Source organism: Falco naumanni, chromosome 3 (genome assembly GCF_017639655.2).
Source record: "Falco naumanni isolate bFalNau1 chromosome 3, bFalNau1.pat, whole genome shotgun sequence".
Lineage (NCBI taxonomy): Eukaryota > Metazoa > Chordata > Aves > Falconiformes > Falconidae > Falco > Falco naumanni.
Genome location: NC_054056.1, coordinates 37625778 through 37648258, shown reverse-complemented (window position 1 = coordinate 37648258; position 22481 = coordinate 37625778). Strand labels below are relative to the sequence as shown.

Genomic DNA, 22481 nt, shown 5'->3' with positions numbered 1-22481 from the left:
GCTTGCTGGATAGCTTCATATTAAGTATATGAAGCACTTAATGAACCCAGTAATGGCTCAGCTTTGTACCAAGTCTGCAAGACCTCAGGACTAAGCTCCGCCAGGCTTTCTCTGTCTGAACTTTTTGATCTACCTGCAGCTTTGTTTTACTTGGTTTAGCTGTAGCAGCAATTTTGTAATTGAGTAGGTGCCTATGGCTAATTTCTTATGACCACAGTCTATATAGATAGAAGTATCAAGCAGTCATTCTGTGTAGAGTGAGGTATTTAATGCCACTAACAGGATGAGCTACAGGCTTGTCATGAGAGCAGTGGCCTTCAGAAGTAAAGGCAGAGCAGTACAAAAGCAGGGCAGTACATGTGTGAAGCGAGAAGAGATGGGCCATCACTGGAGACCCCACAGCTATGAACAACTCAGCCAGATCAGCATAGGGAGTGTGTATGTGGTTAAGCCCAATATAAAAAACCAAACAACAAACAAAAGAGCTCTTAAGAGAGCTGTGGGCTTCAGCTTACTTCAACAAACACACTCCTTTCTGGTGACCGGGGGATGCTCAGTGTCATGATGGTGGGCATATTCTAGATAATGAGATTCACATTTATATTGTCAATCATATACTGCAATTGGTATACTCCACTAACTGTAATTTCTAATTAAATTGTGATTTGAGTGCATTGTTGTGTTACTGAGCTAAATCAAAATCCCTTGTAACTGCAAGCAACGTCAAATTAATTAAACTTTGTACTGTATATTAAGTCCTTCACATGTGCAATATCTAAAAGAACACGATCAAAGAGTACTGCATTATGACAGGGTCTCAAGAGCAGAAAAAGGTAACATTCTAGAAATGATTTCAAAATTTAGGCTGCTATCATCTCACCATATCTACCCCTTAAATAAAAAAAAATCCCAAGTTTCTCATTAGAGGCAACTATAGAATAAGTTTGTGTCACCAGAAATTTCACAGATAAATACTTCATTTTCACCACAAAGGAGGAAAAAAGGAGAAGTTCATGCTACACATTGCTAAAATCAATTTATTGTGTAATTCTAAACTGGTTTAGTGTTATCATAATTACATAACTCACAGCCAAAGTCAAGCTTATTTGGGTAGTAATGTACCTTTACTCTCAGGTGTAGACTCAAGTTTAAACTTAGCTTAGCATTTGCTGGGTTCTACTTTTCTTATTTGGGGTAAACAGAATTGTAACAGATTTTATTAAAGCGTAACATGCAGAGCTTTCAACTACCCATTAAGTAGCTTTTTCTAGAAATAGAAAAGATTTTAATTACTCACAGAAAGATACAGTTCCGTTCAGTAGTAAACGCATCAATAGTAGAAAATACCATCATGTGAGAAAACACACAGAAACAGATAGGAAAACATAATAGAAGCATTCAGTTTTTCAAACTGACATAAAAGGAACAAAAATGGCTAAAACAATGACAAGAATTAAATATCCTGCAAAAATCCCTTTCAAAACTCAAGTTTTAAGAGCAAGCTGCGTGGGAAGTACTGGCAAGACAAGTTAAAGGAGAAGGGTCACTGTGGAATCTGGAGATTGCTCTTACTGTTATTCCTTCATTTCCAGAGAAGACAGAAGAAATAAAAACAATTACTAACTGAAGAGTTCACAGTTTAGTCTTCTAACAGCACTTTCTTTTCTCTGCAGAAGTATGATGGTTTTGAAAGCCATGGGCCTCACTGCCTCATATATTTTCTATGCAAATAAAAATTACTATTGATGGATATTGCTTAATTCAAACATAGAAATAGAAAAATACTGAAAACGTAAGATTGCTAAATCTCATAAAGTGTACAGAAACATGATTTGTGACTTCCTTTTAGACAAGTAGGGCAGAGCTGGGGGAGACACACCCAAAATCTCTGCTCCCCTGTGCATTTAAAAAGGGATGTTATGTTGACCTCTGAATCATTCCAAATGCCACAAAAAAGTTGCCTAAACCCATGGCATGAACCGTATTTTTACAGCAGCAGTGCTGAAAAGCCCAGTCCTTGAAAACTAACTGGCAAATTGATCCACCAAAACCCAAAACAACACACTCAACCTTCCATAACACAAAGCTGCCACCTTCCCTTTTTGGATGGTTATTTTCAACTCAGCATCCCAGCAGCATTCCCCACGTGGCTGCCTAAGTCCACGTTTGTCAGTACAACAGAGGGGAGCTGTCTCGGTACAGGAAAAAGCACATCTTGACCAGCCACTTCAAACTATTTTAAGTTAATTTAGATCTCCATCTCAAGTGACTTTAAGGGGAGATCAAGAATCTATTCCACTATGCTGGTTAAAAGATGTGGGTTTAGGTGTAAAAATATTTTACATTTTAAAAAGCCCTAGTGAACAAGACCAGAGAAAAAGAAATCAACAATGTTAAAATGTTACAATTGTAAAATGTTAAAATGCTATAATTTTAATCTACTAAAATTAAATTCAATTGAACTTGAGATCAGTATTACTACCTTCTTAGGGTACCTTTATTCCAAGTTTGAAATTCTTCCACTACTGGCAAAAAATCCAAGAAGGCAGAAGTGCTTGTGGATCAGCAAAAGTGTGTTCATATATTGGCTGCATGATAAGAAAGGATATTTTGCCTTTCTTTGTGATGGCCTTAAATTAGCATTAGACTGGGCTGTCACTAAGTGACATTCTACTCAGCTTCTCTGAAATTCTTGGCTTTGAAAAACTAATTTTTCAACATTATTTTAAGTCAAAATAGCATCATATTTAACTCTAATTTTAATCTGATCATTGTTATTTTCTTCCCTCTCTGCAAAGATGGTTTTGCTGGGAGGATCTTTTCACTCAATACTCTTTTATCAGACTAAATGGTCACATAAACCTTTCCACTCGCAGCTCATTTCAAACAATCCCATAACTACATAGTTTGGATTACCACCACATTCTCTTATCAGTGAAGTAATTTTTAGTTTCTCCATACTGCATCAACTATGGCTATGCATATTTCACATGGCTTACAGGATACAGGGTTCTGAATATGAATCACTTTTCCAGGTCTTCATTCTTGTCAGCTGCCATTTACTGAGAAGCACAACATGAATACATTCACGACTGCTGCACAGTGCTGGGTGAAACCAGTCCCAACTATATCAAGGATGCTATAGAGCAGAATGCATAGTAATTACACTACATGATTTCCTTCTCCACCAACCTCTGCCATGACGCTCTTCAAAACTTCTCCACAGAACTCCCCATTTGCAGTAGTAGAAGCATACATCTCAAAAACAACCCCCATCAACTGGAGGACGTACCTGGGAAGCACTACCTGTAGTCACAAAGCTTCGTATTTCAATAGTATGTGGGTCCATCCAGCAACTTTTAAGTATGGCATCCAGTGTACAGACTGTACTACTCAATACGTATCATACAGGTAAGTCTAGTTCTTATCTAAAATCAATATATTAATGAAAATAAAAGATGGCAAAAAGGAAGAGGAATATCTCCCTGGAATATTTTAAAAACTTAAGTGGAAACAAGGGAGTCCTGTAACTAAGGAAGTGAATATATTGACATGGTACTTAGAGAGATGATGAAAGAAAGAGATATTGATTTAATATAATTAGCATGGTTCTGAAATACAGCTGGTAAAGCTTTTACAGGCAAAGATAGAGCCTGATGTTTGAAGGGAAGCAAAACATGAATGTATCATAACTGAACCTATTTAGAAAAGCTACAGAATACTTAGGGTTACTAGAGTAATTACTGGTTCCTGTAAGGCAAGAATGAGATTTTACTTTGGTGAATATCACATATTACAATATGGGATGCATTATATTAGGAAACACAGCTGCAAAAGTCATTCTGTGGTCAGACTTGGGGTCTAATACCTGGATAACTGTATGAAATGTGATGACCTGCTAGTCAGACTAGATGATTCCACAAGTTTCTTCTGGCCTTAAAAAATAGTCGGAATTAAAACACCCATATAGATAGTGACTTTGTTCTAAAACTTCAATCATGAGATAAAGACATGGGAAAAGTAATCTAGCACAGCCAAGAAAAGAAATTACATCTTTCAACTTCTACAGCCATTTCTATCTGCAGTTTTACTTACATATACATATATAAGATGTGCATGACACATGTAACAGTTTCCAAAGAGTACCAACACCTAACATACAAGTTCACTTAAGTCATGTATATTTTCCTTATTTAATACTGATGTACAATGCAATTCTGAGTCATTATTACCCTGTATGTGTTTTTTAGTCTAATTTTAACCATAATTTCTTGACAAACTAGTAGCTTTCTAATGGGAAAATTGGTGAATATTTAAAAGTAACAAGTCTTAAAAAGCTGGGATGTTTTTAACTCTGAAGATGACACTTCTATTCTTGTTTTAACAAAAAAAACCAAACAAAAAAACCCCAGAAAACAAAACAAAGAAACAAAAAAAAACCCCAAAACCAAAAATTGTTATCAGCAACTATCTCAAAGCCAAAGACTTCTGTTTTCTCTGCAAAAAGAACCTATTAATTAGTCACTTATTTAAACAGTGTGAGAAATATTCCATAAGTCTTACAGCCTAAGCTTTTTTTTCTGGAGAGAGGGGGTAAATGAAGACAGGCATCTGGAAACAAGTATCTTTATTTGAAATAAGTAGATTTAAAAAGGATTCAAAAGAAATATTAAACATTATGCAACTTGGTCTTTGCATATGTTTTCTGAAAGGGAAAGGATATTGTAAAAGGCTACTGAAAGGCTTTTGAAAAACAGGCTACTACTAAGATGGCAAAGGGACCTAGAGTCACAAAGAAACTAAAACAAATATCTATTTTTTCTGATTTGAATATAATTGTCGGTGCTTCAAGATGGAACTTGCTCTTAGGAAATTATTTTATCTTACATTCTCCAAGTGTTTTTATTAAACAAATCTGACACAACAAGCTTCTGCTAGGTCACTGTCACATTCCTTCTCAGCTTCCAAGGGAGAAGTTTCTGTATGCCAGGAACTGAAGTACACATAGGAGTATATATGAACCACATCTATCTGCAGACTTCCACGAAAAGCATCAGCTTTAATACTTATTTACTCAAAAGGTCCTCCAGGAGCTATTTCTACCTTCAAAACGTCATTAGTAATAGCTCTTTTCCCAGGAATTTTTTAACACCAAGTGGGGTCAGAAGTGTCTTGCACGTGTGGAAATCCCCACTGAGAAACATACCGTGCTTTTTGCAGAGGAAATAGTTGTATCTATCACATATGTTCTCACAAATCATAGTCCTGATCTCTCACTTTGTTGAAGATTTTTTCCCGTATTTACACATACAAAAGCATATAACAAATCAAAACCAGAAATGGCATTAGATTTTCCAAAACCTATGAAGCATGTGTTTGCCAGTATATCGTAAGGAAGAAAAGATCCTCTTCATACACAGACATTTTACCACATTTTGTTCAGCACAGACAACTGAAACTATTTGTCTGATAGTTTAACATTGCTTGATAGTTTCTCTTTGAAGAACTTGATTCTGATTGTCCAAAAACAAACAAACAGCACAAAAAAAAACCCCAACAATTTCTGTGAAAGTGAAAGCTATTAACCATTCTTCCTCTTCGTGAGGACAGCGTGAAAATACCTAAGCCAAAGCTCACTGCCTGGCATCTCACGATCTATTAGACATACACTGTACAATTCTGACATTCCCTTCAGCACTGCCTGCTGACCTTAAGAAACTTTGCAGCAAGGGAAAAAATATGGTTTCATATTCTTTAACCATCAGTTCTTCTCAATTGCATCTTAGAAGTCTGAAACCCAAAAGTGATTCAGCACACTTGTCCATAGGTAAAACACAAATTAAATGGCTTATAAATTAAAGCAAGGAGTTTAGGATTTGAGTTTCCTAAAATCAGCCTATCTCCTCAACAACAAAATACAGACTTCCTATTTTGACAGAAGTCCTCACCTTGAAAAGCACATGGCTAAATCATCTGATCCAGTTATTACCAGCATGAATGTCACTTTACATTTGACATATCAAGCACAATTTTTTCGACCCAATAAATTTTCTCAACCCAATAAATCTGTTCCTCAAAATGGCACAGCATAGGGATATGTGTTCTTCAAACTAAGCACAGCAAACCTTCAGATTCTCTGAAAAAAATGTTTCACATAGGAAAATTAAGTAGAGCAAATAAATATAACATCTCTAACTTCTCTGTGTCTTTCATGTATCCTGCCTTCTTCAAAGACTGCAAACACCTATCACAGACATCAGTATCATAAATTCCACCACTTACTCTGTTGCAGTCACTCAAGGACACTATTCCAGTTATTTCATGAGAAGTAAAACATGAAGTTGCCACAAGTGTTCCAAGAGAATTAAAAAAGGGAACTTTATTTAAAGTTAAGCATCAGCACAGGTGAAGAAAATGTAACATATTTAAATCATCAAAACATACCTTAATTATGAACTCAATAATCTTTTCCTTAATTAGTAGTACTTTTGAATAATTGTCTGTGTTCGTATTTCCGAAACTCCAAGTATATTTTGGTCTACAGTCAAAGGGCACATAAAGCAACATCACATACCAGGCAGTAAAGTAATTAGTACTTTCTTCTAAAAAAAGCAGAGGACTACCCATCTGAACAGTCAGTTAGAAATTTACTTCATTTACTCCCCTAATGCAGAATCAGTGTAGTGCATTTCATCTGCCTGAAGCACAGGATGGTGGCAATACCTAGAATTCTTCCAACAGAACATTAGAAAATGGAATTCTGTCAAAATACAAAATACTGTGGGGAACAGAAAAATCCCAAAAGTAGGTTTGGGGTTTTTTTGTGGGTTTTTTGGTTTTTTTTGGTGTGGGGGTGGGTGTGGGGGTGGGTGTGTGTGGGTGGGGGTGTGTGTGTGGGGGTGGGGGTGTGGGGGGGGGTGGGTGTGGGTGTGTGGGGGGGTGGGTGTGTGCGTGCGTGCGTGTGTGTGTGTGCATGTGTGTGAAAAAAAAAAAACAAACAAAACAAAACAGTCTCATTTTTTATCTTAGTACAGTTTTCCAGCTTCAAGACAAGCTTCAAGCTGACTAGAGATCACCTATCAAGAAAGAAGTTTACTTAACAGGACACCTGTGAAATTTTAGTACCCTAAACCACAATATTTAAAGAGATTATATTCTCTAGTCAGCAGTACCTTACGTTATCTGGCTAGGCTGTTCTTGGTAATAAGGGAATGCAGAACTCCTTTGTTACAGGTTCCTTTTCACTGTAGTTCACAGGAATCAGAAATGACTTTGCTAATACTTTACCACTTAAGATCCTTTTCATCTAGTGGATTCAGCACTGATCCCCTCTAGTACTCAATTCACTGATTTACAGGGGTGGGAGGTTCAGTTGCAAACTACATAACCAGATATGAGTTAGTAATATCATTACAAAACCCAACAACAGAGAACACTATTCAGTATCGTGTTTCAGATTCTAACAGGCAGAGCAGTGTATCTTCTACCTATGTAACTTCCCTGCACACTTTTTCAACATCAGAAGTCAAAAGCTAAGGCAGGTATTTTTCTTCACAATAGTACAGTAACACAGGCTAAAACACTGGTACATGCCCAAGTAATAAGACTGTCCTGGAAGAGAAACAAACACCTAAACCATGGCTAAATCAAATACAACAACATGCCATAAATCTTAAGACAAAACTCCATGTTACAACTTTTCTTTCTTGCACTCCTCTTAAGAACCAGAAAATACGACAAACCTTCAACACCAAAATAGAGAACTGGTACATTTCAAGAAGAAAAAATGAAGAGCGAGGTCATAATTTTTATAAAAGCCCAGTGATTCAACAGCTATTACTCCAATGGTGTTAGATATCATAAGATAAATTAATGTATAATTTTAATAAAGAAGCACTGAATGTCTTAGGCATGGAAAGATCACTATAACTGGAGAAATAATTTAGACACATTCAGCAAGGAGAAAGCAGACTAAAAGCAGCTATTTTTTGATGTCTCTCTTTGGAATACCTGTTGCTGCTGGTGAGCCAAACAGCGTAACAATGAAAACCAGTTGTTTGCATGAACTGCAATATTAACCATCCCCTGTTGTACAAACAGGCACTAAGCAAAAACTTAGATACTTGGTCCACAAAAATTTACATTAAGATGTCCAAACCTGACTTGTTAGAATTGAGCAGAGAATCACACTAAAGATCTTTCTTTCAAAAATTTCTAATACCTTTGGTTTTAATCATCCAAGGCTTATAGTCTCTGTCCCTACCCAATTTTGCCCTAAAAGAATCAAGTTTTACACCAAAAAAAAGAAAAATGTATATGTTAAATTTTAATTTTCTTTTAAATCCTTTTAACTAAAAAGTCTAGGATAACATCTTATCTACAACTATTAATTTGTCTATAGTTCTTATATGCCATGCCTATGTGCTATAACTTCACGTGCAAATTGACAACAAGGAGAGATGCCTGAAAACCCCAATTCACAGCACAGAGTGAAAGTGGAGAATAAAATGAACAATTCGATTAAGTTATGTTAAATTTATTTTAGGACAGAACACAGAAGTATACTACGACATGAAGAAATATTTAACATTCTTTGCAATATGCATCTATGAACAAAATTATTCAGATACCAGCTATGAAACCTTTATGAAAAAAGAACTAAATCATATTACTGTTTTCTAGCCTGCAGATGCAGCGCTTGCATACCTGTTCTTTAACTGAAGCTAGAATGGCAGAGGTTGTCTCAGTTTCAGAGCCATCGCCATTGGATGTGTTCAACACGGGACTAAGGGAACTTGTCTTGTCAGAAGACGAGGGCTGGTCTGGAACAGGCATATTTTCTGCAGTATTGGAAAAACAAAAGAGTGATTTTGTTATTAGAAACCTGATACTTATCAGACATCATATGCATGTAAGAATAAAAATACTAATGTTAAGGAAAAAATTGTAGAACGTGCTTCTGTTCTATAATATAGAATTACTGTATCACTTATTTAAAACTAAAACTAGTTCTAAATTAATTATAAAAGAAAATATTAAATCATCTCCCAGAGTTACTCCAAAATATTCACCACAGTACATTTAGAGAGGATTCATATAATTTACAGCTGTGATTTTTGTATACTACTCCAGTGGTAGCATCCAACATGAAATTACAATGTCATGAAAGTAATGAATCATGAAATGCTTTGCAAACAGAAAATGAACAAATGATACATGAGAGAAACATAAAGTATCTAGTGTTGACTTTCTAACGTGCGTGATTATTTAGTAAGTACTATATTGTAAGCCTAGGTAACTAAATTGAACTTTCATCCAGTCTAGAAGGTGATTTTGAAAACATTTTATCATAGTATTTTTGAGAAAAACAGTACAGAAGTTAAGTAATTTTTAGAGACCTGTTAAAAAAAAAAAAGGATTCTTAGCCCTTAAAGGCATTTCTAGTATTCTTTTTTTAGAGAGCAAAACAGCGGTGAGACTGGAAAGATTTATCTTTCTGACAGCTGAGCTACAGTGTACCATCTCTTTTTAAATGTCACCATAGGTACAGCTCTGCAGGCAAGTTGTGCCACATTCCAGAAGAAAGGGAGCTGAGAGGCAGCTTGCATAGTTATGTGCAGGCGAGTTATGAATTAGGATAAGAACACATTTAGGTGGGTGCTGGCCAGAATTACTCTGTGTAACTGAACTGGCCCACAGGCTGGCAGCTGGACAGGCCTCCTGAAGAGCAGTGGGGATATTCAGAGGGATATCATCAGAGGGATCCTACATGCACAGCACTTGCCATTCGCATCAATGGCAGAACACCTGCCCTGGCTCTATTCTACTTTTCAAAGCACAGATCTTATAAAATACAGCTTCTTCTTGCAGAAATAAGAAGCCTGAAGAGTTGAAAAGGGAACCTGGTAAAAGGAAATATAAAATTCAATACCCACAGCAAGCATGCCTGCACCAGTCTGCCATGGAAATTAGGGCTCTAAAAGAAGGGGAGATGACATTCTATAATGCTTTGGCTCTGAAGCCACAGTGCTGCCCAAGAACACTCATTCAGCCCAGCTGGGTAGCCTGTGCCAAAAGCTTCCTGAAACTGAGGACACTGGCATACGTAAGACAAAACCACAAAAATACAGATTATTCATTAAAAAGTCAATTATTTCTCATAAGAGAAGTCTCCCTAAATCTCAGGCTAGATTAGTTTATATACTAAAGAATGAGATTACATATAATTTTAATTAATGAAGCTACATATTTTCATATGGCTCACTTTTTGTAAGTAAATCACTGAAAGTGGTAAATACCAAAACTTTTGCTCCAGTAATGTCCTTGCTCCAGTCACATACACTATTTGAAGTTAAACTTTAAAAACTCAGATGATATACCTGTCTTCCTCTACCACAAGTATACTGTACAAAACTTCTGTATGAGTACAATACCTCAATCTAAAAGGACTTCTGAATTGTATTTTTTTATTTTCTGCAACAAAGGAACCATCTTAACAAGTTACCTAGTTTGTGGCATACAATTAAAGTTGCTACTCTCTTGTAAAGTACCACAGAAAAGACATGTACACACATACATAAACATGCTTATTCTATTACCTTACTTTCAAACAATCTAATTATTTTTCTCTTTACTAAATTATTAACTCCAGTATCACAATAGAAAGCAAAGTAATTTCTTTTTTTGTATTGCAATTTACCTGCAAAAATACAAATGGCCTAACAGTTAATTTTGTAGAGCTATATTTGCAGAAAACATCGAAGTGCAACAATCCCTGCTATCAACTCCATAGCTTAGAAAATCCAGCTGAAATTTGTGCACAGGAACAAGAGAGACCACAGGATTCAGGAATATGGGTAAGGACACATGAAGCGGTCCTACGCTGCTTACAGACACTCCAGGAGGTGGAGAGCCGTACTTCCCAGTTGGGCTGGCTCATGAGGGACACACGTGGAACTACAACTGCACTGGGACAGGAAGAAATACCACAGTTGTGAATGAGATGCCTGCTAAGCAATTTCAGACACATTGGCTGAAAGTAGCTCCCCTGCTGCAGGATCGCTTTATCTGCAGTTGCAAAGAAGCCTCCTGGAAAAAGCCCCTTTGCCTGCTTAGCTCACCCTCATGCTCCTCCAGGGCTGCCTGACCCTGGCAGGGAGACTCTACTGAATCAGCTGTTTCATAAATACTAGTCCAAGGAGGTAAACCCCAGCAAACTAAACAAGACTGAGTCAAGAACTCCTTGGTCTTGCTCCCAGCTCTGCGAGTAATTGTCATTTGACGTCCATTTGAATTTTCCTCTTCACCTCACAAATTAAGAGGACTTACCTGCTCACCCCATCCCCAGCATCCTACCACAGAACACAGTTACTGGGCCTGACTGGGAAGACACAAATGCCACCTGGAATGCCTCTTGCTGCAGTCCAGGAGACCCTCATTTCCATAGTGCACCTTGCTGTATCAGGTAAAATCAGTAGGGGTTTGGTAAGTGTGCATGTCTGGGAGTAGGGTTGCTGCAGAGCTGACCTGTGTTTGGAGGACCTCAAGTCCAACATGTAACGAGAAGATGGGACACCAGGATGGGTCCAGATGCCTTCTCTGCATGTTCATTTAATTGGCTATCTTATTTATTTCTGAATACCAAAATCAGTAATTTAAAGCTTACATTAATTGACAACATATCTTAGTAAGTGAAATTCTCAGGCTCAAATACTAGTTTTGGCCTGTGACTAAGAACAAATCCAAATGAGGCCCACCGAAGCATGGTGGTTTTCTGTTCCGATTAGGTTTTCAGGAAGATGGGGGAAATGAGCCTGCCTGAGTTGCTGGAAAAAAAATTATCTGCTACACAAAATGCTTGCCCTAGCACAAACACTCCAAAATATTTAAAGTGTATTTGAAAGGGACAGCAAGGCCACATGGTCAACGGGGAAGCTGCTTTATGATCGAAACTAAGCTACTGTTAAGACACCACCAATTTCTGTGTGTTCAAAACCATTACATCGCTGCCATACAGGCAGCAACTGCCTTTTGTTATTCTGAACTTCTCTGGGGACTGTATTCAACTTCATCAAATTTTAATTTTTAGGCTCTAAGTTTTTGTAAACTTTGTTTCCACCAAAGAACACCTCAAAAACTGCTTTAGTAATCTAGAATTTTGCAAGCATCAGTTTACATGGGAAAAAAAATCATCAGATTACACAACCAACTGCTGCAATAAACTGTACTTTTGTCAAATAGGCTCAAAATCTGAACAGAAAAGTAGCTAGTATTCTACAACCACTGCATGTTTCCAGGATTTGGGTTTTTCTAAAAAATATATATCTTAAAAGGGGGCTGGGGGGAGAGGTAAAAAAGGCACATTGCATATCCTCTTCATCTAGAAACAGAGAAATCACAAGAAATGTCTCTGACTTTAAAAGTAATGTTTTGTGCATCTATATATTATGTATATATTATTTTATATAATGTATCGATTATATATATATTATATATATAATATATAATATCATATATATTGTGCATAAATAAATAAGGTATTTATTTATTTATAGATAATGAGATAGATAATGATCTATCTCATTAGTTTATTACTACAATTGTTCAAAGGGGAAAGATTGCAGCCAATTGCACTTAGTAAGCTATCATCCATCACTGAATCTATAGCATGATGTTATCCAGCTGAGCTGTTACCATTATATATTTTAACACTTTTTCATTACACAAATTCATATGAGAAATACCATATAGAAAGGAAGCATAGAATGCGTTTTCAAAAGCTACAGAGAAGCTACTGTACCAAAGGTAGTTGTATAAAAAATATATATATATGAATCAGCAACAGTGTTTCAACAGCAAACACCAACACAGCAAAGGCCTGTGTTTGCACTAGTCCATCTGCTCAGAGATGGACTTGTAATTTAGCTCAGACTTCAGTACAAGAAATCGGACAGACTCGGGTTTTAATGAGACTTAAAGCTGCCAGTACTGTAGAATTACAGAAAATATGTCTGAAATAGGCCTCCAAGCCCATAGGCCACTACGAAATCTCTAGACAAGGCAGATTTTTTTTCCCTAAGTCATTCTGGATATTTAATACACATAACCAGTCCCTTACAGCTCCCCTCACCACAGCTTCCCTTGGCCGCCTCCCTCTGCTCCAGGCACCACTGGCCTTACTAGTAACAAACTTGCTTCAGTGTTCAATGTAATACATGTACGCTTAGTGTTCCCTGTACTACCCAGCACGGACACAAAAACCTAATTCCAACAGTCTTCTTCAGAAAACATTCTCCCACATGATGTTGACCACTGTACCTTTCCTTCTGCTCTGGCTTCTCTCCTCCAGAAAAGCTACCCCAAATTCTTCCCATTTTTCCCCACAGAATAAGCTGGCTGATAGCTTTTTAACCCTCACTCCTGAGAGCTTAGCACTCAAACTGAAAGGAAAAATAAATAGAAAAGAAAAAAAAAAAAGAAAAAAAAAAAAGAAAAAAAATAAGAATTAAGCAGTTTAACAGAGTACACCACAGCTGAGCAACTATAGCACAGAAGTACATCAGCTGCATTTAATTTCCACAACAGCAACAGTATTTCCTAACTGTCATAAAAATACAGATGAGATTCTCCAAGTCAGAGCATACACATGCTCCTGAGAGAATCAAATTAAAATCTTAGATGATCATAGATAGATGAACAGGAAAAATACTACCAGCCTTTTGGGAACATACTGGGAAGTCAGATATAAATCATTCATGAATTCCCATACTCCACAGCATTGGCAAAATTCTATCTCAAGTTCGACAGCACGCACACACACACCCTTTTTTTTCCCCTGTGTCTTTCTAAGAGCATCCAAAAACTTTATCTCACTTTAACGAAAGAAAAAAACACATAACCAACCCTATAAACCCAAACAAAATCACCCTCTCCTCATGGACCGGGTGCAGGCACTGGCAGTGGCAGCCCCTGTGAGGCAGTGTCAGGGCTGCCCCGTGCCGGGCACAGCCGGTTCGAGCTGGTTCCAACCGGCTCCACCGGCCCCGCAGCCACGGGCGGGCGCCTCGGGGAAAGCCGGGCTGAGAAAGGGCAAAACGGTGCCCGGCAGCCAGGGCTGAGGGCAACGGGGTGAGAAACTGCCCGGCCAGCCCCGAGGGGGGAGCGGGAGGGGGGCAGGGGGCTCCAGGCGCCCCCGCACAGATGCCCCCGCGGGCCCAGGGCAGACCCCGGCGGGGCCGGTGGTTCCCTGCAGCCCCTGGGAAGGGCCCAGCTGGAGCTGGGAAAAATGTGAGGCGGAAGGAGCGGCAGAGAGGAGCTGTATGGACTGACCACTGCTTCCCATTCCCATCCCTCGCATCACCCAGGGGAGAGGAGGCAGCGGCTTTGGGAGTGAAGGGAGGACACTGAGCCTGGGGGAAAAAAGTGGAGGTGTGGGGAAGTTATTTTAGCTTTTCTCCGTTTTTCACAGTCCAACTCAATCGGCAGTAAATTAAGTGTATTTTCCTCAGGTTGACTCTGTTTTTCCCAGTAACTGGTCAGTGATCTCCATGTCTTCATCTAGACCCGGGAGCTTCTGCATCTTACCTTCTCCCCTGTCCTGTTGAAGAGGGGCTGGGTAGGGTCTGCCAGCCCGACCAGGTCAACCCACCCACCCCCCACCAGCTGCTTTTGACTTTAACAAGAAAGGTAGACAGAAATGGCCTGGGGTTTTTCTTTTCTTTTTTTTTCTTTTCTCTTTTTTCTCCTTTTTTTTTTTTTTTTGTTTTTTTGTGTGTGTAGGTTTTGTTGTTGGTTTTTTGTTCATTTGTTTCAGTCTTGTGACAACATGGATTCCTGAATAGATGGATACAATCTATGGTTGTATACACTATACAGCTATAATCTGCAACTACCATGGTCACCATCTCATGAGCCAATGAAAGCCTCATCACATTAAGATTCCTGTTAAATCACTATTAAGTATAGTGGTGGAAGTACTTAAAAAAATTGGACAAAATCAGAAGCAGAAAAAAACCTCAACAATATATAGCTATATAAAACCAGTATGATAAACATTATACAAATAAGGCCAAGCTATGTAACTGAATACCAGTTTATTGTCTGGAGTACAGATGGGCAGACACTGCTCAGTGAGGAACTGAATCCAAAGAAACTCAATAGTTTGCATGGGTACACTGGTTACTTTAACTCTCCATGAAAATAATCTGAGCAACACTTCTTTATGCTTTGCTGTCTACCTATTATAGTTCCATAATCGACTACCAGGCATTCATCTCATTCCATACAACAACTAGTTTCAACAAAAACTTCTTGTTTTGCTTTTTGTTGTTGGCTTTGTTTTGAAACTTTTTAGCCTTTATCACTCTGTGTGAATGAAGTTTTTTAAAGAAATTTGAATAAAATCAGTTGACAGAATTAAAAATTATTGACCTTTGGAAAAGCAGGTTAAAAATAACTTTTGCCATGTAACTACTCACCAAAAACTTAAAATCTGACCTGAGTCCTACTAGAAGCATTACTCCTAAGATAAACAGGTCAGAGAGGGTCAGTGGGTTGGTTCTTGACTCCGAAGGTAAGTAAAAAAATAAGCTACCCTTACTTATAGCAGGATTTCATGCCTTCTCTGAAGCAATACAATCAACTTGGCTAGTTCCAAGGTCAAATTGCAAATGTCTGTTCAGGCTGAACTCAGGCACAGAGGTACATACCCAACAAATACACAGAGGTGCCTTCTACACCATACATAAATCCTTAGGTAAAAGAAAATAATGTCATTTCTAAACGCACATGAAAATGGCAATGTCAGATGTTATGGTTTCACTTGAAAGCTTAATTTTGCACACACACTTTGATTTTAATCATACTGGGAAAGCACTTTACTAAGCAGGAAACTAAGGAGGTATAGCTATGAAGACATCCCTGGTAAAAGCATTTTGGTGGCATAGTTCGCCAGTGACATGTTGCCACTCTTTTTCAGATGGGGCAGCTACACCAGCCTTTCAACGATCTTAACTCTCCTCCTCCTCCTCCACATCAGAAATGCTATGCTACATTCACTGCATCCATGTAGAGCATTGAAAAAAAACTAGAACTGCAAAAGTAGCAGCATCAACTGTAAACTGAGCATTTCATTCCTTTTCCAACTTAAACAGCATTGGTTTAATAAGTTATTTTATAATGTATACTTAAAGAAAAAGGGAGTATTGCTTACAGGGGCGGACTTCTATTTTTAAATATTAGATTGATATTCTTTTTAAAGTCACTTCGTTAATGCTGTTTACATAGTCTAATGTTACATCACTTTTTCACGGGTAGAAAGTGTAGACAGGTTAAAAAACCTGAAACAAACAAAACAGTTCTTCAACGGCTGGAAATCTATGGTAAAACCCAAGTTACCCACTACAGTGGCAACTGCATCAAATCAGTGAAATCAGAAAATCCAAACATGTTTCTTTAATAAAAAGATACTGCAGTAAGGAATATGTACTCCCCAGTGGGTCTTTCCTGTACAATGAACCATTTATCAGTGAGAGCATTCATTATAAAAGTGTAAGTTATGCTGTTTTACCGCACAGCAATCAAATTTGGCTTATTACTGAGCTAATCTGGAGAACCATGAATAACACTTAAGTAGCCTTGGATAAGAACCAATCACTTAAAATAATCCAATATGCAATTATGTATCTAGAAATGCTTCCTTTCCTCTACCTTAGATATGCTGTATAGAGATTACAGTATGACTACCATTTAATAATAAGAATTGTATTGTTCATATTAAAGTTTCTCTTACTTTTTTTGCTATTGTTTCAAAATGATGGGGATTTCCTGTAAAATGAAAATACTGGAGCACATTATTTTTTTTTACCTAAAACTGCAAGTTTATGGCTACACTTAAATTTACTGTTTATGATTTCAGTAACTCAAATCAAGACTTCAGAAGCAAGGAGTAATACTGATCCTGTTTCTAGCTGGTTTTAATTAAAAAATAAATATATTAAATACTCCAACATTCTTCATGATAGTAACTGTATGACTGCCTTAGGAAACTTGTCTTTCTCCCTGCATATGTGAACAACAGTTGTTATTTGAAACCCTACAGTCATGAATAGCTCTTACATACTAGCTTTGGATAACTGTGGCAAGGAAAAGAAAAAAAAAAAGAAAAAAAAAAAAGGTTTCGCATCTAAAATCATGAAAACCACCAGCTTTCATGCTGTTCACAGAGTCATTCTGATAAACTAAGAAGTCAGTGGGTGTAAGTTAGGACAACATAGAATACAATAGCCCTGGCCATTCTTGCAAATTATTACCTGTATCACAAGTCATACTTGGTGCAGATATGGAAGGAAAAAATAGCCCAAATAATAATTCTCATTATTACATATTGTAAAGCCAATCTAGACCAACCAAAATGTTTACAGTAGTTTTTTGGAATAAAATCTAAAACAGAAGTAGTAGAAATTGGCACTGCTTGAGGATTTATGTATGCACAGAATCAGCTTCAGCAGAAAGAGAACCTATTGTATTCCCTTACTAATACCAGACTGTGGAGGTGATGGAAGGCTGAGACAGCAGGATACATATCTACTAACGTATTAAAACTATTCTGCAATGAAGCTGAATCCTTCAGCTGTTCAACAGTGAAACACGGTAGGAAGACTGTGAAGATGGGTCTTTTGCACACATAACCACTGAAATTATAGATTTCCTCTACTGTCCTATCTTTGCTGACAGGTTGATAAAATTTGTGGCTGGGTAAGTATTCTTAAAAATAGGTTGATAATCCATTGCATCAACAGAAAGATAAGAAAATCTGCCAGACCCTGCCAAATACCTCAAAGACAAAATGTCTTAAGATTGCCCAAGTAGTTATCACAACATCCTAAGGCACATATCTCCTAGGTTGAAATTACTAGATGGGAAAAGAGATTAATTAAAGGAGACATGATATCTCTAAAGACCTTTGCAAAGGCTTAAGCTCCGTTAGGGACCAGGGATATGAGGGATCAAGTCAGCAGTCTTCTTATTCTATCTAACCCATCACAGGGGCTTTCCAAAGAGCAAGGGTTCTAGTTTCTTTCTAGGATTTTTCATTGTTCATAGACCCATCCAATTCCCTGTTCGCCAAGACAGGCGAGCTTGTCTCTCCTCTTTTGTGACGTCAAGCATTGCATTCTCCGTTATTCAACCATACTATTTGGGTATTAAGCCTCTTAAGTGGATGAAAAAGAATCCTCTAGTTTCAAATTTTAGGTAAAGTTGAGGTTCAGGTTCAGTAAATCATAAAATTTCCGTGTTTTGTTTTGTTTTGTTTTTTCCTACTGCTCTTTGCAGAAGTGTGGTGGAAAATATAAAAGATCCCAACTATCACAGTAAAGGACAAAGACAAGCAAATTCTAAAACCTGACTGAAGAGTAGCTATATTGGCAAACTTCTCCCAACACTTTACTCGACTTATCCTACCTTGAAGTCATACAGATAAACATGTAATACCTAACCTGGAAACCACAATTGCTGGCATATATGCAGCCAGTATATGTGAAACTTTCTGTTCCTTCCTCTTCCACAGATGCCTGACTCAAAAAGGCATTTCCTGAAACAATACAAAGACTACAGCTCAACAGGAAAAAAAGTTTCTTCCTCAGGGACTCTCTACTCTCTACTCTTGCCCTGAGTCTGATTAAAACATCCCTATTTTCCTACTCTCCAAAGGGGAAACAAAATTAAGGGGGTTATGCACACAGTAGCCAGTATGAGGTCTCTGCAGGCTGCATCAAATACTTTCCTACCACTATCTACATTAACCAGTGCCAGAGTGCTGGAAGCTGTATGAAACCTGAAGTCTTGCCTAGAGCTTAAGGCATCTGCAATGCTTCCAAACTTTTTAGTTCAAGATGATCCTGTTAAGTACTGTTTTGTTTAAGTAATATGCCATAAGACAAGGCAGTTTTGCTTTTTTCTGTAATACTTAAAATTTCAAATATTTTGAACTACTATAGAGCCTTTCTCCTTAAAATCAAACAAAAAAAATCCTAAAACATTCCCAATTATTTTAGCACTATAACTCTGATGTTATGACATTATGAGAGAGAAGTTACAGCATTTGGCCCAAAGGGCTTTGAAAAAAAAGACGAGCGAAAGATGGCCCAATTGTAAATATCTTGGTTTATTTTCTCTCAGACTTGAGTCAGCACCACTCCTGAGTACACAAAGATTTAAAGATCAGACCCAAACCACAAAGACAGTGAGTTCTATGTCAGCCAACTGCCCCCATCCCCTTTATCTGTCAATATATTGTAGCAATTGAGTAAGTGATTAATCAGGACCTGTAAACCACAAGCTAGCTTGAAAGATGTTGCTACTTCATTGGTACTGAAACCACCTACCTAAACTGTAAGAATTTACCCTGAACAGCTAGCATGCACCATCTGAGAACTGAGCAACCTCCTATAATTCTAATGAAAATATTTCACAGTTGGAGTCAACAACACAATCACAAAGAGAAACCAGCACAAAACCTCACACTTCTGTCAATATTTTAGAGATCTCAGCATGAGGATTTACAATAATTGATTTCAGTTTTTCTGAAAAGTCTATTCATAAATCAAGCAAAATTGTTCCATTCATGGAATACAATAAAAGAATAGTTTGCTGGTGTTACCGAGGGAACGGGGGTTCTTATTTCAGTGACAATGCCAATATCCTCAAGCACACAGCAAAATGCATATCTGTAAGCAAAAGCCAGAAACACTCCTACAGTGAATTCTTGAAATCTTGTATGACCTAGATAGCATAGGAGTAGATGGTACTGACCAAGGAAACTACAGGCCTATCAGCTTCACCTCCATCCCTGGGAAGGTGATAGAACGCCTCATCCTGGAGGTCATCTCTAAGTATGTGGAGGAAAAGAAGGTCATTAGGAACAGTCAACATGGACGCACCAAGTGGAAGTCACGCGCGACCAACCTGATAGACTTCTATGATGGAATGACTGTCTGAGTAGATGAGGGGAGAGCGGTGGATGTTGTCTGCCTTGACCTCAGCGAGGCTTTTGTCTCTGTCTGTCACAATATCCTCACAGGTAAGCTCAGGCAGTTTGGGTTACATGAGTGTACAGTGAGGTGGATTGAGAACTGGCTGAATGGCAGAGCTCAGAGGGTTGTGATCAATGGCTCAGTCTAGCTGGAGACCTGTAGCTAGCAGGGTTCCCCAGGGGTCAGTACTGGGTCCAGTCCTGTTCAACTTTTTCAGCAATGACCTGGGTGAAGGGACAGGGTGTGCCCCCAGCAAGTTTGCTGATGATACAAAACTGGGAGGAATGGCTGACACACCAGCAGGCTGCACTGCCATTCAGCCAGACCTGGGCAGGCTGGAGAGCTGGGCGGAGAGGAACCTCATGAAGCTCCAAAAAGGCAAGTGTAGGGTCCCGCACCTAGGGAGGAACAACCCCATACACCAGTACATGCTGCGGGTTGGCCTGCTGGAAGGCAGCTCTGGGGAGAAGGACCTGGGAGTTTTGGGGGACAGCAAGTTGCCCATGATCCAGCAGTGTTCCTTGGGATGCATTAGGAAAAGCATGGCCAGCGGGTCGAGGGAGGTGATCCTTCTCCTCTGCTACAAAAATGATTAGGGGACTGGAACATCTCCCTCATGAGGAAAGGCTGAGAGAGCTGGGCCTGTTTAGCCTGGAGAAGAAAAGAACGAGAGCAGATCTCATCACTGTCTGCAAATATCTCAAGGGTGAATGTCAAGAGGATGGAGCCAGACTCTTTTCACTAGTGACCAGTGATGGGACAAGGGGCAATAGGCACAAATTGAACCACAAGAAGTTCCTTCTGAATATGAGGAAGAACTTCATTACTTCGAGGGAGACAGAGCACTGGAACAGGCTGCCCAGAGAGGTTGTGGAGTCTCCTTCTCTGGAGACATTCAAACCCTGTCTGGACACGACACTGTGCAACCTGCTCTAGGTGACCCTGCTTTAGCAGCGGGGTTGGACTAGATGATCTCCAGAGGTCCCTTCCAACCATGACCATCCTGTGATTCTCTGTAACATAATAATGGGGTGTTTCGTTTGGGTTTTATTCATTGGTCATTTATTAACTGGGAGTAACTTGAAAATTTAAGTGATGTTATGTTCTGGGTCTGGTTGGGATAGAGTTAATTTTCCTTATAGAAGCTCAAATAGTGGTGCTGTGGTTTAGGTTTGTGATCAAAACAGTGTTTCAGATACTGCTGAATGGTACTTGCACAGCATCAAGGCCACCTTTGTTTCTCACTGTGCCCCTCAGCAAGGTTGGGAAAAAACACAGTTGGGACGGCTGATCCCAGCTGACCACAGAGATGCTCCATACCATATGACATCATGCTCAGCCACAAAGGTGACCGTCAGTTTCTCCAAAGTAGCTGTTGCTTGGGGACTGGCTGGACATCAGTGTTCTGGTGGTAACTGAGTGCTTTTCCATAATCTCTTACTTTTTCTTTCACTTATTAAATTGTTTTTGTCTTGACCCACTAAAGCTTATTTCCCCTCAATTTTGCCTGTCCAATTCTCTCCCTTGTCCTGCTGTGGGGATTTCACAAGCAAGTGGGTGGGGGGTTAGCTGCTGGCCAGGGTCAACCCACCACACACCACGATGAAGCAATTCCCTACCAAAAGTAATAAGAGAAAAAAAAAAAAAAAGTTTGTAATGCAAGAGATGAGGTCAATGGCACCAACACCTAAGGACACATGTTCATTACAAAGAACAGAAATAGCAAAGCAAAAGCACAGCCCTTTTGATTCTGAGACAAGTAATCCACTATGTGCTAAAATAGACTGTTTATTACTACTGCTTTAAATTTAAATTGCAGGCTGATTCATGCTGACTACTCTTAATGTTTCCCATGGCTCTGAACCTGAAGGAGGATAGACAGTTTTGGTATTGGTGTAATCTCAGGACTAATCTACTTCCTCACTAATTCCTCCAGTTAAGGAGCTTACTTATATATCATACCGAATTGCACAGATTCTCTTTGCCTCACATCTCACTTTTACCAGAACCCAGACAGCAGGATGCATATGTCCAAGCCTCATACAACACTGTACAACGTACCTCCAGACTAATCTACAGAGACGCAGTGTCTAGCAGTTAGGGCTCCACTAGCCAACCAAGAAAGCAGTCACTCTGGGACTCCTCTCATGGGTGTATCCCTCAAACAGAATGCTGACAGAAGAGCATGAAGTCTCCTCACTTATTTACTACACGCTGAAGTAGGGACCTGCTGGAGTAAGGATGTCTTCTCCTTTAAATGGCTGGATTCACCTCCCCCAGCCTGAGATGAGCATGACAATCAAATGTTTCCTTAGCATTTTCCTGGAGAGCCGAGGTGTGTCTGCAGATAGATGGACTGCAGTGCTTATCTCTCTCTTTCCACATACAGTATCCTGCTGATGTGATACTGGCAGAGCTGCCTGGTGGGCAGGCAGAGGACTGAGCAGT

The 22481-nt window shown here is 38.8% G+C and overlaps 1 protein-coding gene across 7 annotated transcripts in view; it reads right to left on the bottom strand.

Annotated features, from left to right (window-relative positions):
• CTNND2 (catenin delta 2) overlaps positions 1-22481 on the bottom strand; it is a 680248-nt gene that overhangs the window by 546827 nt on the left and 110940 nt on the right. For all 7 annotated transcript variants that reach the window (XM_040587098.1, XM_040587100.1, XM_040587099.1 and 4 more), the window contains exon 2: positions 8707-8840. In XM_040587098.1, the coding sequence (XP_040443032.1) occupies positions 8707-8840 (134 nt within the window). The remainder of the gene's footprint in view (positions 1-8706; positions 8841-22481) is intronic.